General features: G+C 46.2%; 1 protein-coding gene across 1 annotated transcript in view; it reads right to left on the bottom strand.

The window, feature by feature from the left end:
- KCNMB4 (potassium calcium-activated channel subfamily M regulatory beta subunit 4) overlaps positions 1 to 16,431 on the bottom strand; it is a 43,341-nt gene extending 26,910 nt beyond the window's left edge. Inside the window, exon 1 of the mRNA XM_060244559.1 lies at positions 16,043 to 16,431. Within this exon, the coding sequence (XP_060100542.1) occupies positions 16,043 to 16,396 (354 nt within the window). The 5' untranslated portion in view covers positions 16,397 to 16,431. The remainder of the gene's footprint in view (positions 1 to 16,042) is intronic.
- Between the last annotated feature and the right edge of the window lie 1,576 nt (positions 16,432 to 18,007).

Genomic DNA, 18,007 nt, shown 5'->3' with positions numbered 1-18,007 from the left:
TACAATACATTGTCAGAACTTACAGAGCAATCCTGGGTTGCACAGCTGTGGAGCCGCCAGTTGCCTCCTTAAGGGGATAGTTATGCAGCTGTTGAATGGGGAAAAAGGTGCCCCAACAGTGTTGCTGTTTGTTGTCACGGTGGCATCCATGACAATTCCACCTCAGCGTTCTGTTCTGACATTGTTGGGAGGTGGAAGCAGCATGATAGAGCAGGCAGGATCAATGGAAGCCAAGAGTTGAGGAGGCAGAGCCAAGTATACATCACTGGCAGTGGGCAGAGGGGCAGTCCAGAGGAGTGACACTCCTCCTCTTCTGAATACCCCCCTTAAATAGATGAGCTGTCATCACAAGCTCCAGCCATCTGTCAGTGGGGAGGCTGGGATCACCAGTCAGCCCTGCTGGCACAACATGGTGTTGCTCCACACACAGAGTGCACAGGGCACCAAAGGCTGATGAGGGATAGCCCCCAACACACCAAACTGCCTGGTGCATGTGATCTATGTCTGTGAGGGAGTACCCCAGCTGCCAGGTTTGAGACCACAGGACATCATGTCTAGTGCTGCTCAATGCCACTGTTGATGGCCAAGAGGGGGCAGGAGGGGCTGGGGAAGAGTTTCTTGCTTGCCTGTTCATGTGTGGCTGCTCCTTGGGATCCTGGTGGATGAGCTTCTGTACCTGTGGGGCTTGAAATCTGGGAGAGCTCAGTCATGAAGCATGGACTTTGCTCTCCTGGTGGTCTCATCTCCCAAGTGCTTGTCTAGTAGTGCTAGGTGCCCTGTCTGTGTTTTGCCCACAACTGAGGTCTGTGTGCTGCCTCTAAGTCCACATGGCAGGGAGCTGTCAGACAGCATCCTGTGCCACGTGCCCTACCTCTGGAGTTGTGGGATGATTTCCTGGAACAATTTGTAGAGTGGGGTGGGCCATCATTGAGTACTGGGGAGAGGTGGAGATGGCATGTAGGAGTGTGCAGATTGGGTGCATACTTGGTCAGCGTCCTGAGTCGCTTGGATACCCTAGGGAGTGGCTGCAACTGAGAGGCAGGGAGTGAAAAGGAAGTTATCATGGCTGCCAATGAACTGCACCACCATTTTTAAGCACAATATTGCACCTGTTCTGGTGGCTATTCCCACAATGAAAATGTTTTGGGACCTAACTGGTGAGCTCCACGTCCCCTGGCATGCCCACATTTCTAGCAGCGCTGGGGTTTGGGTCATCATTCTGCCAGTGTGTAGCTGCAGTACAAGTGTGCCACACAGTACTGCTCGTCCACTCCACTGGTGTGAATGCCCCTTACATGAGTGTATATCTGAGTTATGCTGGTATTGGGGTCAGCTGGCTCCCTATTCCAATTCCCCTCCCCCCTCAGGATAGGTCTGTTAGTGACCTAAGATGCTGTAAGGGTATCTAGCTCAATTGGCTTTACAAGTGGATTTGACATACTCATGGAGGATAGATGTATTAAGAATCATGGCTAAATGGAACCTCCATGGTGAGAGGCAGTGTACCCCTGGAACACTAGTTGCTGGGGGCAAACAATGCTTTGGCATCTGTGTCCTACTTCTAGATCTTGAGGAATCATTCAAATGGTCAAGAAAAGAAATCGAGTGCTGGAGTATATGGACCTTTGTTCTGATCCCACAAGACTTTTCTTATGCTGTTCTGCCATGACAATTTGGTTTGTCCACTTTTTGGTGAAAAACAGCTAAGCAGCAGAAAAAAATCACAGAAAGAGAAAAATAACATTTTCTTCCAGCTGTTTAAAATACCGGCAACACGTTACAACATACTCTTGGATCTTCATCAACAAGTCACAAATTTGCTAGGATTTTAATTCTCCTTTTTTTATTTAATAAATTTTATTAACATAAAATAATACAAAGAATTGGCCATATTGCTATCACTTTATTTTAATACTGACCAGGTGGTGAATGTGAAAGATTATGTGCCAATTTATACATTACAAAATGTTCCCAAATTTTCTCATGCCATAGCTTGATAGTCAGCGTGGAATGATCTATCCATTTAGCCACTAAAGTTAATCTAGCCTTAGATAATAAAATTGATATCAATTCAGTTTTTTGTTTATTTAGTTTAGGATCTATTCCTTTATTCAAAAGTAGATTTTCAGGTTGAAAAAAGCTATAGAGCAGGGGTGGCCAGTGGTAGCGCTCCAGATTTTTTTTTGCCTACAACTCCCATCAGCCCCAGCCATTGGCCATGCTGGCTGGGGCTGATGGGAGCTGTAGGCAAAAAAAACATCTGGAGAGCTACCATTGGCCACCCCTGCTATAGAGTATCCTGTTATATGGTTAATTTATTGAAGGACTTTATGCCAAAAAATTGTATTTTAGTGCAGGTCCACCAGCAATTACCAAAATCCGCCAGACTACCACATTTCTTTCTACATAATGAATTACAATCTTTATTAATTTTATTTAAGGTGGTTGATGGAAGATACCAATGCATCATCAATTTAACTGTTTGAAAGTGGACACTAAGGGAGACATTATGCTAAGGGAGGTTTTAATTCTCCTTTTTAAAAAGTTTAGCTCTGTCCTCACATAAGAACATAAGAGAAGCCATGTTGGATCAGGCCAATGTCCCATCCAGTCCAACACTCTGTGTCACACAGTGGCCAAAAAAATTATACACACACACACACACACATATATATATATACACACACACTGTGGCTAATAGCCACTGATGGACCTCTGCTCCATATTTTTATCTAACCCCCTCTTGAAGCTGGCTATGCTTATAGCCGCCGTCACCTCCTGTGGCAGTGAATTTCAACACTTTCCATAAACTTCTATACCATACTTTTTATACCAAAAATGCAGACATTACAAACCAGGGGTGGCCAAACTTGCTTAATGTAAGAGCCACATAGAATAAATGTCAGATGGAAGGAAGGAAGAAAAATAGATAGGAGGAGGCGAGGTGGAAAGAAAGCAACTTTAAATTTAAATGCATTCTCTAAGCTGTCAGCTGGCTTGGCTTGGATAAGTGATTTAAAAAGGGAATGTGTTGGTGGGGGCCTGGAGAGCCGCATGATTTGTGTGAAAGAGCCACATGTGGCTCCCAAGCTGCAGTTTGGCCACCCCTGTTATTACTCAGTGACTATACTAATCACAGAACAATTAAGATGCTGAGAGAATATACCTAGGAGCATTGAGCTTTAGTGATAGTCTGCATACCTTCCACTTTATGGTTGCACCCTCTCATTTCCTTTCCCCATTCTCATTTCTTAAATCCTTTTTCCAACCCAGTTAGCTCTTTCTCACCAATATAATCAACAAAGATAAAATTTATAAACAGCCTGAGCCAAACATGCTACAATATCCATAGTAATGAGAAAAACAGACAGATATCATGAGCAATGTTCCCTCTAAGCTGCAGAGTCTTTGTGAGCCACTGGCATTGAAGTTGTGAGCTACTGCATAAACTAGGGGTGGCCAATGGTAGCTCTCCAGATGTTTTTTGCCTACAACTCCCATCAACCTCAGCCAGCATGGCCAAAGGCTGGGGCTGATGGGAGTTGTAGGCAAAAAAACATCTGGAGAGCTACCATTGGCCACCCCTGGCACAAACTATTGTGCTCTGGAGCCATCCTTCCTGACCGAGGACAAAAATGTGCGAGCTAGAGGTTAAAAATCTGTGAGTTAGCTCATGCTAACTCAGCGTAGAGGGAACACTGGTCATAAGACATCTCTTACTAAAAGGAAATCCCTTGCCTGAGTTCATTTTATTCGGAACTAGTTACAAATATCAAGCAGTACAAAAGATAAAGTTCTTTTTAAGTTGACCCAAATTTAGTTTTCTGCAAATGATGAAATAATAATCAGCAGAGTTACACTCTTCTGTCCCCTGACTTCTATAGACCTTTTTTTTTTCTTTGCTGTCAAATCATAGCTGATTATGGTGACCCTGTGGGGGTTTCAAGGCAACAGACATTTTGAGGTTGTTTGCCATCACTTGCCTCTGCATCATAACCCTTGTATAGCCTTTGTAACTCATCTTTGTTACAGGCTGCTGCTTGACCTTTAGTTGCCTTGAGTTCTGTAAGGGAACAGCCAACAGGTCACTCCCAAGAGAATTTTCTTCTCTCATCTTGTTAGCAGGTCTTATCTTGGAAGTCTAATTTGTTTTTTCTCGCCACTAGATGCTGGGTGCAAGATGGCCTGGCTCACCTCAATGTTTGGGATAGCCTGATTAATGATTTTTTAACTTGTAGCAAGCAATTGGGGTATAAGATGCTTAGGTTTTTTTTAGCTATGTGTCTAGTCTCACAGTCAGGCTAAGTTCCACTGTGTGTGTTCGAGACCCACTGGATAGGAGTTTAGTCTGCTATTTCTTTAAGCTTGATTACTGCTTACTAAAATGTCCTTGTAAGCAAATCTAGATCTTGCATACATTTCCTTGGGATTTCTGCAAACCTGGAGCTCCTGGCCAGAGCCCACAAACAGACTTAAACAGGGTATAATTCTGCTTTAGATGGTATGGTTAATTTGCAAAGTTGGGTTAACATTTAGTGCAGCGGTGTCAAACTCATTTGTTATGAGAGTCAAATCTGACATAAATGAGATTTTGTCAGACCGGGCAGTGTCGGGATGGGATGGGCCATGTTGGGCCGGGCCATTTGTGTACCTATTTAAGATTAGGTAGTAGAAGGCCTTTTTTGTAGAAAAAGTCCAGCAGGAACTCATTTTCATATTAGGCCATACCCCTGACATCACCATTGTTTAGGGCTTTTTATAGAAAAAGCCCAATACAAGCTCATTTGCATATTAGGCCACACCCTCTGCTGCCAAGCCAGCCGGAAATGCGTTCCTGTGAATTTCTGCTAAAAAAAAAAAAAGCCCTGGGTAGCAGAGATATGAACTTTATAAAGGACACAGATAAACACAATTAAATATATTTTTAAAAAACCTTAAAACAGGGGTGTCAAACTCATTTGTTATGAGAGCCAGATCTTCACCTTGTTGGGCAGGGCAGGGCCATTTGTGTCATAAAATGTAATGTCAGGTAGGGGAGATATAAACTTTATAAAGGATACAAACAAACAAACACACACTCAGCCTAATCCACCTCACTGGCTTGTTGAGCCTTAGCCAACAGAAGGAAGAGAGGCTTGACTCAGTAGCTCTGTTATGCAATTGAGAGAGCCTGGTAAAGCTAGCTCTTCTTCCCCCACTTCCTCCCCAAGGAAGGAGCTTTGCTCTGTAGCTCCTGTTCAATTGAGCAAGCCTGGCGAAGCAAGCTGCGATGCAGAAGGAAGCAAGAGAGGGAGAAGGAAGCAGATGACAGCCAGTTGCTCAGGGACTTGATGGGAGCTCTCTGGGGACCTGATCCAGCCCCCGGACCACATGTTTGACACCCCTGTCTTAAACATGCTTAAACCATTAGCGCTAATTGGTCTTAAAGGTGCTTTCTTTGTATTTCTCCCAAGGGATCCAGGGAACTGAGCAAAGGAAGCTCTGGCTCTTTCCTTTCTTCCCCAGGGGGACCAGGAGGGGGAGGAGCCTCAGCCAATAGAAGGAAGAGAGGCTTGGCTCAGTAGCTCTGCTATGCAATTGTGAGAACCTGGAAAAACAAGGTCTGCCTTCCCTTCTTACTCCCCAAGGGGGGGAGCCTCAGTCAATGGAGAAAATAGAATTTTTGCTCTGTAGCTCCTGTGCAGTTGAGCAAGCCTTGCAAAGCAAACTGTGATGCAGAAGGAAGCAAGAATGTGGGACAAGGAAGCAGATGACAGCCAGTTGCTCGGGGGCCTGATAGGAGCCCTCCAGGGGCCTGATTCGGCCCTCGGGCCATTTGTTTAACACCTTTGATTTAGTGGATACTGGAATAAAATTCAGCGCCATTGCACTGAAAAGACAATGGTCACACACAGGGGAAACTGAAACAACCAAGGTGGAGGACAAAGGAAGTCCCAATGGGTCCATAAACCAACATGGAGAAAAAGGGTTCCTGATAATCTAACACATTCAATATCCCTCAATTATATTCAATTTTATTGTGTTCCCTGTGTGACTTCTTGTGTGTTTCTCTTGTTTACCTCCCTGCACTTACTTATTATAGCCAATATTATAGACATAGATATAAATCACTTTACTAATGTTTAGTCTCTAGGTGAAAGATTATAAATTGACATCAAAATATCCTAATTTCAATTACCTCCTTTGGTCTGGCAGATACTTCATTGTTCGATAACCAAATAATAAAATGCTTCAATTATATAACTCTCCTGAAGTTTCAGCATTCCAGAACAAATGATAAGTAACCTTTACAACACTCCTGTGAATTAATTAAGTGTTACAGTGGTATATAACAGTCTGGAAGAGGCTGAAATATGCTCCCCTAAACCAGAACAAAATAGTCATCCAAATGGGAATCTTCAAAGCCACACACTCTCCCAAATCAGCCATATATGAAAGACTTTCTATATCTTACTGCCACATGCTCTGCTATAAAGGCCCATTACAGTCCTAATACAGGTTGAAGTTGTTCTGTAGAAACCATTTTTAGAATGGGTCTGGGTCTATGCTTAGTTTCTAAAAAGAAAGGTGCTAGGGATCAAACATACATAGATGATCAGGCCTGGATGTCAGGCCTAGACGGGTGGGAGCTTAAGGTGTTTTTTGCTGGTGACAGAAAGGCATTCTACATATGCATAGGAGTCCTGTAATTGGAGTCAACCTTGAGCCGGCTACCTGAAAACCCAGTTTCCACCAGGGATCTAACTCAGGTCATGAGCAAAGCTTAGGACTTCAGTACGGCAGCTTTAGCACTCTGCGCCACTAAAGAAACTAAAGAAATTGGTAAATTCTATTTTAAGTACTTTCCTTTCTGATCCTAGATCAGCAGGATGCATCATAGCAGCTGCCCTGAAAGCCTAATGCTACACAAACCAATCCCAGTTAGTGCTGAAGCCATATTAAACAGCACTTTCTTCCCACGCACTTGGATTAATGCAATGTTCAGAAGACATGTTTTTTTTCCCTGAGTAATGGTGTCTATTCCTAAAGTAAATATTTTGGCTTTGCTAAAATTGCTTAGAGGCATTAGCTGTTATTGCAGCACAAGACAAAACTCTATTAACGTTCACTTAATTAAAATTGTAACTTTGCTCATTCCTACCCATTTTACATTCCAAATAGATTATGAAAAAGGAGGCTCTCTGTGAAACCTCATCTGTAGCACTGTGTATATCTCTCATTACAATTAAAAACTCAGGTCTTTGGCACTGAGAGCAATCCAAGCAGGGCCAGCTCACCCACTAGGCAAACTAGGCAGTTGCCTAGGGTGCCGAGAGGTGGGGCAGCAGCAAATTGGGCTCTCCCCCCCCCTCTGGTGCCCCAGGCAAGTGCTTAGCTTGCCTCCCTCCCTCCCGCCACTGCTAGCCCCCTCCAGGCCGCCATCACCCGCCCCCCTCAGCATGGCGTCCCGCCCGCCCCCCCCCCCGGGCTGGGAAGCCAGCAAAGCTTACTTTTAGCTGGCGAGCAGAAGAAGAAGAAGATGATATTGGATTTATATCCCGCCCTCCACTCCGAAGAGCGGCTCACAATCTCCTTTACCTTCCTTCCCCACAACAGACACCCTGTGAGGTGGGTGGGGCTGAGAGGGCTCTCACAGCAGCTGCCCTTTCAAGGACAACCTCTGCCAGAGCTATAGCTGACCCAAGGCCATTCCAGCAGGTGCAAGTGGAGGAGTGGGGAATCAAACCCGGTTCTCCCAGATAAGAGTCTGCACACTTAGCCACTACACCAAACTGGCTCTCAGGTAGAAGGGAGCAAGCGAGTGGAGCACTGCCGCTTTTAGCAGCGGCAGGCAGGCGAGCAGAGCACCGGGCAGGACACTGCACAGGGGGGCGGAGGGGAGGGGGCGCGGAGCCGCAGGGGGCACTTTGGGTGGGGCACCAGGCAGCCTAGGGCGCCCCAGGGTGTCGGGCCGACCCTGAATCCAAGCACTAAAGGAAGAACTCAAGGCCAAAGTCCACCAGTGCCATTTTCAACATTGCAGGTTGTTTTGTGTCACACAAAGAGTACCTGAGGGTATTATTACACAATACACTTTTCCAGGCGAGTTTCTGAGTCAGGCTGAAATATGCAGTCTGAGAATTTTGTGCAAAGGTTTCAGGCTGGATTGCAGGGAGATGGGAACTAACCTCCTACCTGTGCTGTTTTCCTAATCTGAAATGGCTTTGGGCAGGTGTTATGTGCCCAGTTAGGAAAAGGTAAATTGCAGCTCCTCCACATACATTTAAGGTCTGTAATAATCAGTGGGTGACTACAGACCGCACTTTGGGCTGACTCAGGCGCTTTGCTGGGGAGCGTGTGGAGGCTTTGGGATGCCTCCCAACTGCCCCAAACTGCCTGTCTGTTATCGCCCAGTGATTCCCTAAAACCACTTCCAGTCAAGAAAATGGCACAGGATGAAGACCCCCCTCACCCTGTGTGCTATGATCCCAAACCAAATTGGCACCTGGTGCTCCTAGCAACACAGAATTTCCAGTCCCCATCTGTTGACCTGGCCCAGGATCATGCACAGGGAAAGTGTATCATGTATTTTGATCCCGAGTCTTTAAGCCAACATGGTCTAGCTAGTCATTTGCAGAGTCACAAAGCAGTTCTTCACACCATGTGGCAAGTGGAGAGACATCATACATCTGGGGCTTTGGGTTGGGAGGTTTGGTCTTCTTGTACCTGACCCTGCCTTGCACTCTGCTTTTGGGGGAGGTGGGGCCTGTTCATACATTAAGTTACAGAGTATGTTTAAATACCACCTGGAATGCACCATACAATTCACTGCTTGAAGAGCTCCAGTATTAGAAAGGGAGTGCAGGAGCTGGTTTGACCAAGATTGTAACCATTAGCAATGTTAACGAGCTTGGTCTCTGCTGAAGCCTTTTAGGGCAAGGATGTCAAACTCATTTGTTATGAGGGCTAGAGACCTCGCTAGGCTGGGCCATGTGTGTCATAAAATGTAATGCCAGGTAGCAGAGATATAAATGTAAAGGACAAACACAGTTAAAGGGGTTTTTTAACTTAAAATAAAACATGCTTAAAAGATTAGCACTCTTGCAATATTTTGTTTATTTAACAGTCTGATAACTGACACCTCTTGTTCTGAATCATTGCATCAAAATCTGGAGACAATGTCTGTGCTGTAGCAATCTTGAATATGTTGTTCAGGTGTCTATCTGTAAGTTGCAAACCTACTTCTGATTTACTGACATTCATCACAGAAATCTCATGGTCAACGCTTTGAGCATAAGACCCAGAGGAAAACATGAAATGGCTGGATGCTGTGAGCATTTGAACTTAAACTGCTTCATGTGCTGATCAAGAACATGTGAAGGCACCATGACGCAGACTGAGGGCTACGTGTTTGTTTACAGAACTATAGTCTTCCACAAAGAAATAACCAGGGCTTTTTTTGTAGAAAAAGCCCAGCAAGAACTCTTTTGCATATTAGATCACACCCACTGACATCACCATTGTTTCACAGCAGGAATTCATCTGCATATTAGGCCACGCCCCCTGGTGCCAAACTAGCCGGAACTGCGTTCCTGTGCGTTCCTGTTTAAAAAAAAAAAAAGCCCTGGAAATAACTACAACTCCAATGAGGTAGTGCAAGAATACACAAACAGAAATTTATAGTGGTCAGTATCAACCTACTTTATATGGGAAGCCTAGGTTAATATCCCCAGTCTATAAAGGAAATGTGCTAATCCACCTCACTGGCTTGTTGTTATTCCTCATCTAAATAGCTCACATTATTTTCCTACTGAGAAAGACTGGATCATGAAGACATGAATACTGTGAAAAGGAGGAGGCAAATCCAGTTGCACCCAGGAGAGCACTGGTATAACAAACAAACAACTCTCTCAAGCTCATACCTTGAAAAAAACTTTGTGGATCTTAAAGGTTCTTTGTATCTCTCCCATGTTATTGAGGGAACTGACCAAAGGAAGCTCCAGCTTTTCCCCTCCCTCCCCTCCCCCCAGGTGAGAGGAACAGGAGGAGCCTCAGCCAATAGAAGGGAGGCTTGGCTCAGTAGCTCTGTTGTGTGATTGAGAGCCTGGCAAAGCAAGTTCTCCCTCCCCCCCTTCCTTCCCAAGGGAGGAGTCTCAGCCAATGGAGCAAATAGAGGATTTGCTCTGTAGCTCCTGTGTGATTGAGCAAGCCTGGCTGTGATGTGGAAGGAAGCAAGAGAGAGAGAGAGATAAGGAAATAGACCTGCTCATGGTCCTGATAGGAGCCCTTCGGGTGCCTCATCTGGCCCCCAAGCCACATGTTTGACACCCCTGCTTTAGAAAATGGACTAGCAGCACTGCAAAGGCATTGACAGCCAGGGTGGAAACAACCCTCAGGATTACACTGTTGAAAGACTTGATTCACAACTCCTTTTTCCTTTGTCACCATATCACTGCACTCTTTCCACCTCAGTGTTGCTGTTCTACTCTTGCTTCACCTCACAGTGCCTCTTCTAGCTCCATCTGGCCATTAAGAAAGAAGCATTCCTAATTGCCAAGCAACTGAAGACACATCTCAAGACACATCAAGGAGACCAGGTTGTTCCTTCTTTTAAATGAAAATGATTATTTTTCTCATTTCTCCCCCACCAGTGGAGATGGATAGTACAAAATGAGGAACTGGGAAGCCTATGAATTAAAATATAGACAACAACATAATGCAAAAAAAAAAGTAAATGGAAAACCTAACACTGTTTTTATGGTACCTCAAGTGACACTCTCATGGCAAACACATAGAAAATCTCCAGAATGTAAATATCTAAAGACTGCTCTGCCAAAATGGGGGAAATTGTGTTTTACAAAGCATCATCATAATTAATTTTATAGCACTTTTCAGTGCTCAAAGGGCCTCAGGTACATTTCCTCAGCAATCCTAATACCAGACAGTCTTATCCACCCACTATTGTAAAAAGGGCAACTAAAGCCAAGAGACAACAGCTTTCCAAAGGCCAAACGCAAATACTAATCCATCAACTCTAAATTATGTGAAAGGCTGTTCTGAACAGACCTCTTTGTCAAAGCACTGTTGGCAAAAAAAGAGACTTCTGGGGGTGAGGAAAGTTCCACTAACAGCAGTCTGACTTTCTCAGAAATTTTCTTCCAGACACAAGGCTCCGAAATAACGAAGAAAAGAAGTCTGTTCATTCCTTCATAAATCTGCTAATGCTGAAGGACTCAGTCACTCGCTTGGATGTGATGTAGTGTAGAAAAGCCAGACATTTCCCTTCCATTCAGTGCTACCTTTGTCAAGAAACAATGCTTGAAATGAAGAAGTCAGAGACAATAAGATAAAGTGTCAAGTCCTCCAACTGTTGGAGGTGCAGCCTTCAGAGCCCAAATGGCTGGTAATGGTCATTGTTCTTAATTCTTTTTTAAAAAATTACTCCCTGGGGTCTAGTTCACCAGACTTCCCTCCTCTGTGTGCAGCATAGATAGGGCAGTCTTTCTTTATGGATGCACTGCAAGCAGTATTTGGCTCCTCCAAAAGGATCAACACCCATAGAAATGCCAGCCCCATTTGAAGGAGGGGGGAATCAAAATGGAACCCACACCTTGCAGAACTGGAACTCACTTTTAAAATTACATACAGTGGTACAAAATGACTACAAGAAGTTGGCCCCCTTCCAGAAGCTTCTGCTGAACTTTCGCTTCATAGCAAAGCCAGGTCTGCTCCTTTAAGCCTTTTTTTCTGATCAGTTGGTGATTAGTTTTCTCTCCCCTCATCCAAGTTGCTTATGCTTAGTTGCTTAGTTCTGTGGGTTTTTTCATCTTTTCATGCTCTAAATTTTTAGAGCCATTTATATCTGACCTTGATTATATTTAGCACTTTCACTTCATTCTGAACAATATGCTTATGAACAACATGTTACTGTAGACTTAGGGCACTAAGACACTGCCATAAATCACAACACAAGCTTTCCAGCATTTAAATTAGGAAATTTCCACCATAAGCCAAAAGTAAGGGACAAACTTTTCAAGGAAACTTGTCAAGAGTAGGTGAAGGAACCTTGCCCAGACATGAGAACTGAAGTTCTCACAATACAACAATCTTTTAAGGTAGCTCTTCTAAAGCTTCACAAGGATATTTGCTAGGAACTCCTAGGAAGAGACAGAGCTGAGGAGAATGGTGAGACATTCAGCTACTGCCTACTCCAATACCTACTTTCCCCATTAGCCCTGCAACAACTGTACAAATTTTTTTCTGTCTCCCAAACGCAGCAAGAAATCTCTTCTTGTACTACTGGTGATGGTAACAGCAAGGCACACAACAGACTGAAAAAGAGAGCAGAGGAAAGAAAACAGATAATTAACAGAGATGGTGGGGTGTAGAGATTAGATGTTGAACTAGAATCCAGCAGACCAAGGTGCAAATCCCTCCCCCAATAGCATGATCTTGGGTCAGGCACTTTCTTTCTGTCCTACCTAGCTCATTGGATTGTTGTGAGGATAAAATGGGGAGGTGGAATTATGCTGTAAGTCATTTTGGGTTGCCACTGGGGAGAAAAGAGAAGAAGAAGACCACCACCACCACTGCAGATTTATACCCTGCCCTTCTATCTGAATCAACATCTCAGGGAGGCTTACAATCATCTTTATCTCCTTCCCACACAGACACCATGTGAGGTGAGTGGGGCTGAGAGAGCTCTCCCAGAAGCTGCCCTTTCAAGGACAACTCCTATGAGAACTATGGCTGACCCAAGGCCATTCCAGCAAGTGCAAGTGGAGGAGAGGGGAATCAAACCTGGTTCTCCCAGATAAGAGCCCACGCACTTAACCACTACACCAAACTGGCTCTAAATAAATTATATGAATAAATGTCAGAGCAGTCCAAAGGAAGACAAGAGACAGAGGGGAAAAAACAGACCAAGTTCAGTCTGTATTTGGACTCAAAATTCAATTCCATTCCAACAACTTGGGTCAAGGAACAATATGCTATTTGTATCTTCTTGACAGTGGTTAGGACAGCAGGAAGAGCCACCCATCCCTAACACAGAACTACTTTAAAAAATACCTTTCAGGGTTACCCTACTTCCCTCTCCCCATACAAGCATTAGCCCAGCCCTGGCTGTTGACATTTTATAGATTTTCAAACTCACTAAGGTTAGAGAGTTGGATTAGGACCTGGGAAGCCGACATTGAAAACCCCATTCTGCCATGGAAGCTCACTGGGTGATCTTTAGCCAGTTACACACTCTCAGCCTAACCTACCCCACAAAGTTGTTGTGAAAATAAACTGGAGGAGTCCAGAATGATGTAAGCTGCTTTGAGTTCCCATTGGGGAGAAAGGTGAAGCAGAAATGAAGTAAAGATAAAACTATACTCTCCTGCTAGTCCAGCTACAAGGCTTCTGACACATATTGAAGGTGCATTTGAGAATCCACTGATTAAGAGGCAAATTTCAGAAGAGACAGAATAAGTCTGCACCAGTGGAAGCGCAGAGAGTTCTGTGAATGCTTTGCAGCCAGCCTCACTGGTTTATCGGAGCATGAGCTTTCATAGATAACCAACAGCCCATTCAATGTGATGCTCTATCAGATAGTTATTGGTTCAGAAGCTGCCTGCAGCTAAATGTAATTTTTGCTACCTCCCCTTTCATATGATTGTAGCTGGTGTGCTTCAAAAAAACCTCACAAATTTTAGCATATCCTTTTAGTTCTGTTCTCCTACAAAATTTTATTAAGCTTTCTGGCACGACAACTTAATTGTGCAATGCACTAAAAGAAATCTCAAGGGTGCAACAAAGGATTTACAGTGGAGAAACAATGAATATGTTTCCAAAACACACACCTCTCACAGGAAAATCTAAAAACCCATGCCCAGGTATCAAGCAGCAACTTCATTATGCTGGGAAGAAGTAAAAATGGATGAAGTTATAACAATAGGTAAGTCACCCTAATGTCTTTCAGGTGCCTGCTGAAACCAATTTGCATCCTACACAACTTGCAAAAAGAGAAACCTCAAGGCCATGGCCCCAGATCCCTCCTTGTAGGTTTTGAACATCCAGCCTGATGAACAGCTGTGCATAATTCAAAAGCTAGCATAATATACTGTGCTGTTTTGATCGTTCTTAATAAAAGACATTACAGTTTCTATTTTCAACTATGGACTACTGCTAATATCTCCTTTCCCCCTTTTTTTGTGAGGGGGCCGCTACACAGGAAAATATGTCAGCATTCCAACATCAGCTGTGCTTCCTCAAGTACCTTCTGTGGTTTGCTGCTTTATAGTATATGAAATTATTCTGGAGGTTAGCAGCAAGCAAACGCTTCTATTTAATTCTAAGTAGAGGAAATTGCTTCAACAGTCAATAAGGTATTGTACTTTCTTGGCTATTTGCCCTGTTCCAGCTTCTGTCATTAGCCTCTTTCTCTCTCTTCTTCCAGAGAACTAGTAGACCACTAATAGGGATGAGATCCAAGGGATGCTGCAACGCTTTTAAGGGATGCTTCTGTTATTGCAGTGGGTATAAGCTCTACCCTGGTCGTTCAGCAGGCCTTTGCCACCCCTAATAGATCCCAGTGCTTCAGGATATGTCATTCCCTTAAGTTGGTCAGCTATCTTAATCAGACCCAGCTTCTTTCCAAAAGCCACAGCCACTTCGATGCCAAATTCTTAGCAGGCATATCAGCTGCCAGAACAAAAGAGAAAAATGAGAAGAAAAAAGGATTCATGCGGAACTTTAGAAATTTGAGATCATTACGACTAATGTGATGGAAAATGGCCAGATCACGAGGGCTCGTAAGCAGCAGGTAGTATGTCTTTCCTGGAATCAGGAGAGTTGGGTTCAAATCCCCAGAGCCGACACTTGGAGGAGGGGAGAGCAGATAAAGGCAGCAGCACATTAGAGCTTTATTATTACTGCATTTGATCCTATTCCCTTTACTCCATAGAGCTCAGAACCAGGAACACAGCAACAACCATCCATTTTATCTTCACAACAAACCTGTGATGTTGATTAAGTAGAGTTGATTAAGCAGAATTGTGATCTTCACCTTTCTCTGGTATTTATTTTATTTTCCTCCACATACACCTCACTTTTCTCCCCAATAGAGACCCAAAAAGACCCATAAAATCCTCCCCTTCTGCATTTTATTTTCATAGCAGACACTGTATCGTAGATTAGATGGAGGGTATGTGACTGTCCCAAGGTTAACCAGCAAGCTTCTATGGCAGAGTGGGGATTCCAACCACTGTCTTCCAGATTCTAGTCTGGAGCTCTAACAACAGACGCTGACTGTTAAGGAAACAAAAACCACAAGTGATGCCTGTTATTTCATATATTCCACCAGTGAAGTGAAGACAGACTCTGCAGGAAGATCTGACTAGAGAGGGGGGAACAGGACACATGGAAAGTGGGGCTTCCCTTGGAATTTACACCTGGATGCAGAATTTCCAAAGGTGCCACTTTTGCCCCTCCCCCCTACCAGCAAAGGACCTGCAGAAGCTCCCACTTCTCCACTACTCCTCAAAGGCACACAGGCGTCAGTAGCCTACAGGGGTCGGTCTCCTGGTCCCTCTCTGTCCAGTGGATAAAGGCCATACATTATGTAGAATGTACATTATGTCCTGAGCTGGGAAGGGATGCCAGGGCCGTTGCAGCCAAGAGGGACAGCTGGCAAGCTTCTCTCGCGCTGAAGAAACCAGTGGGTTTGCCAGCTGTCTTTAGTCCCCGAACATGACAGCACAAACCTCCCTGAGACTGAAGTGCGATTCCCCAGGTCGCCCAACCACCTGAGCAGCAAGGAGGCGCAACAGGCAGTCCCCAGCCTAGACTGTCCCGCTCGGCAGTATGGCTATCCACTCGAGCAAGCGGCATCCAACCTTTCTCGCCTTTCCTCCCGAGGATTGTCTGCAGCCCTGGCGGCCTTAAGCTCCACCGCCTTGAGGGATCGGGGCAGGAAGCAATGGGCAAGGATCCAGGAGGAGCGTAAAGCCAAAGGATGTGGGCTTAGGGCTTAAACTTCTTGGTTGGACACGCTGCTGCACACCTGCCTGGGGCTTACCTTAGGGTTGGCCAGGAGCTGGTGCTCGTCCTGGTGCAGCAGCGCCCGGCGGTTGGACTCGGAGTTGTTGACGTAGACCTGGAGGCAGGGGTACAGGGAAGTGCCCTTGCAGTCCACGCCGCACGTGAAGGTGCACTCGAAGAGCTCGCCGATCTGCTGCACCGACAGCACCGTGCAGTTGGCCGCTTTGCCTTGCAGGTCCTGCAGGGCCGGGTTGAGCCAGCAGAAGCCTAAGACGAAGAGCGACACGATGCCGGAGACGATCAGGAACAAGCCCAGCCGGATGCTTTTGTCTTCGGCTTCGGTGTACTCGTAAGCTACCCTGATCTTGGCCATCGCCTCGCCGGAGAGCATGGGAGGAGGGTGGAACGAAACGCGGCCTCGGTCGGCGGGCGGTGTGGTTCGTCCGCGCCCGCCAGGGGACAGAAGAGAAGCCCCAGCAAGAACCGCCCGCCCGCAAAAGCAAAACAAACAAACTCCCGCCGCGCGTTCCGTTTGAGCCGCAGGGCTCCCTGGCCCGAATCCAGCCCAGGCAGGTGACTGGAGCCCGGGGAGGGCGTGCGACTCCTTCCCGCCACCTCGAGAGGCTGCGAGGAACACAAGCCGAGGCGCCTCGCGAATCACCTCCTCCTGCGCCAGGGGGCTCCCAGGCTGCCTCCGCCACAGGTAGGCTTCTTAGGCGGCGAGGCAGAAAGTCGTCCCGACGCTGTCCGCTCTCCGCTGCCGCCGCACTGCCAAGGATTGCAGGGTCGGGCTGGCGGCTGACGACCGGAGGGAGGAGTGACTGGCCAGGGGATCTGCTGGCAGCCAGGCGCCAGCGTCGCCGCCCCTCTTCGCCGAGCTCATCTCGGGTTAAAGCAGAGGGACAGCTTGGCCCGGGGGGATTATCCGTCCCCGGCGATTTAAATCCAGGAAGAGCTTGATTGCGAGTTCTGATTAACAGCATCCGAAGGCCACCCAAAAAGAGAGGCCGAGGGAGGCTCGAAGGGGAGCAGAGCCACGTGCGAGCTCCTTCCAGCGCCTCCCGGCCGGGGGTGGAGATTCCAGCCGGAATCCGAGCAGCACGTGCTCGCGAGCGCTGCCCCCCCCCCGGCCCTGGGCTGGGGGGAGGAGGAGCTCCGTTTAATAGGGAGGACTCGGGATCTCATCCATTAGTTTATCTCTTGCAGAGCTGCAATGACCGAGGGAGGGGCCGAAACAGATTTTGCCTTTTCAAAAGGGAAGCGGAAGCGCAGGCAGAAGGAGCGCCTTGAAGTCACCGTGGAACCCGCGAACTCTGGGATGGTCTGGAAACTGATGGCGATTTTTTTTTTTTTTTTGGGGGGGGGGGGGCTGGAAAAAATATCCTGACACCTTCTGACAGGAGAGTGTGGCACGTCGTAGAGCTTCGGGCGCTGTTTGGGGATGGGGAGTCACGCGGGAAATGCCTCGTCTTCGCCGGTTCCGGACTCCGGCGGGGCAACAGTTTACATATGCATTCCCCTCACTGCTGCTTCTTCATCAAGCTGGATATTACAAGACATACCTGGATAGAGCGGGGGAGACACAGATTCTTTAGGCCTTGGTGCTAAGGGCTGATCTTGCGCGCGCTAATTAAGGTGGCCCCACTCACTTTCTGAAAAGTTTGGCAGGTACCTGGAGAAGTAGCGGCGGGTGCCTTGGCTTCCATGAGTAATTGGGAACCCTTGATATAGAATTTCTCATAGTAGACACAGCTTTCTACTTACTGTAATGAAAGATGGGAATTTCTGCTTTGTGTGTGTGTGAAGTGCCATCAAGTCGCAGCTGACTCATGGTGACCCCATGGGGGTCACAAGGCAAAAGATGCTCAGAGGTAGTTTGCCAATGCCTGCCTCTGTACAGCAACCCTGGAGTTCCTCTGTGGTTTCCCATCCAAATAATAGCCCACTTAGCTTCCAAGAGCTGACAAGATCAGGCGAACCTGTGCTATCCAGGTCACAGTCA

The sequence above is a fragment of the Heteronotia binoei genome, chromosome 8 (assembly GCF_032191835.1).
Source record: "Heteronotia binoei isolate CCM8104 ecotype False Entrance Well chromosome 8, APGP_CSIRO_Hbin_v1, whole genome shotgun sequence".
Classification (NCBI taxonomy): domain Eukaryota; kingdom Metazoa; phylum Chordata; class Lepidosauria; order Squamata; family Gekkonidae; genus Heteronotia; species Heteronotia binoei.
Note: the sequence above shows the minus strand (reverse complement) of the source record. Positions and strands in the feature narration are given on the sequence as shown.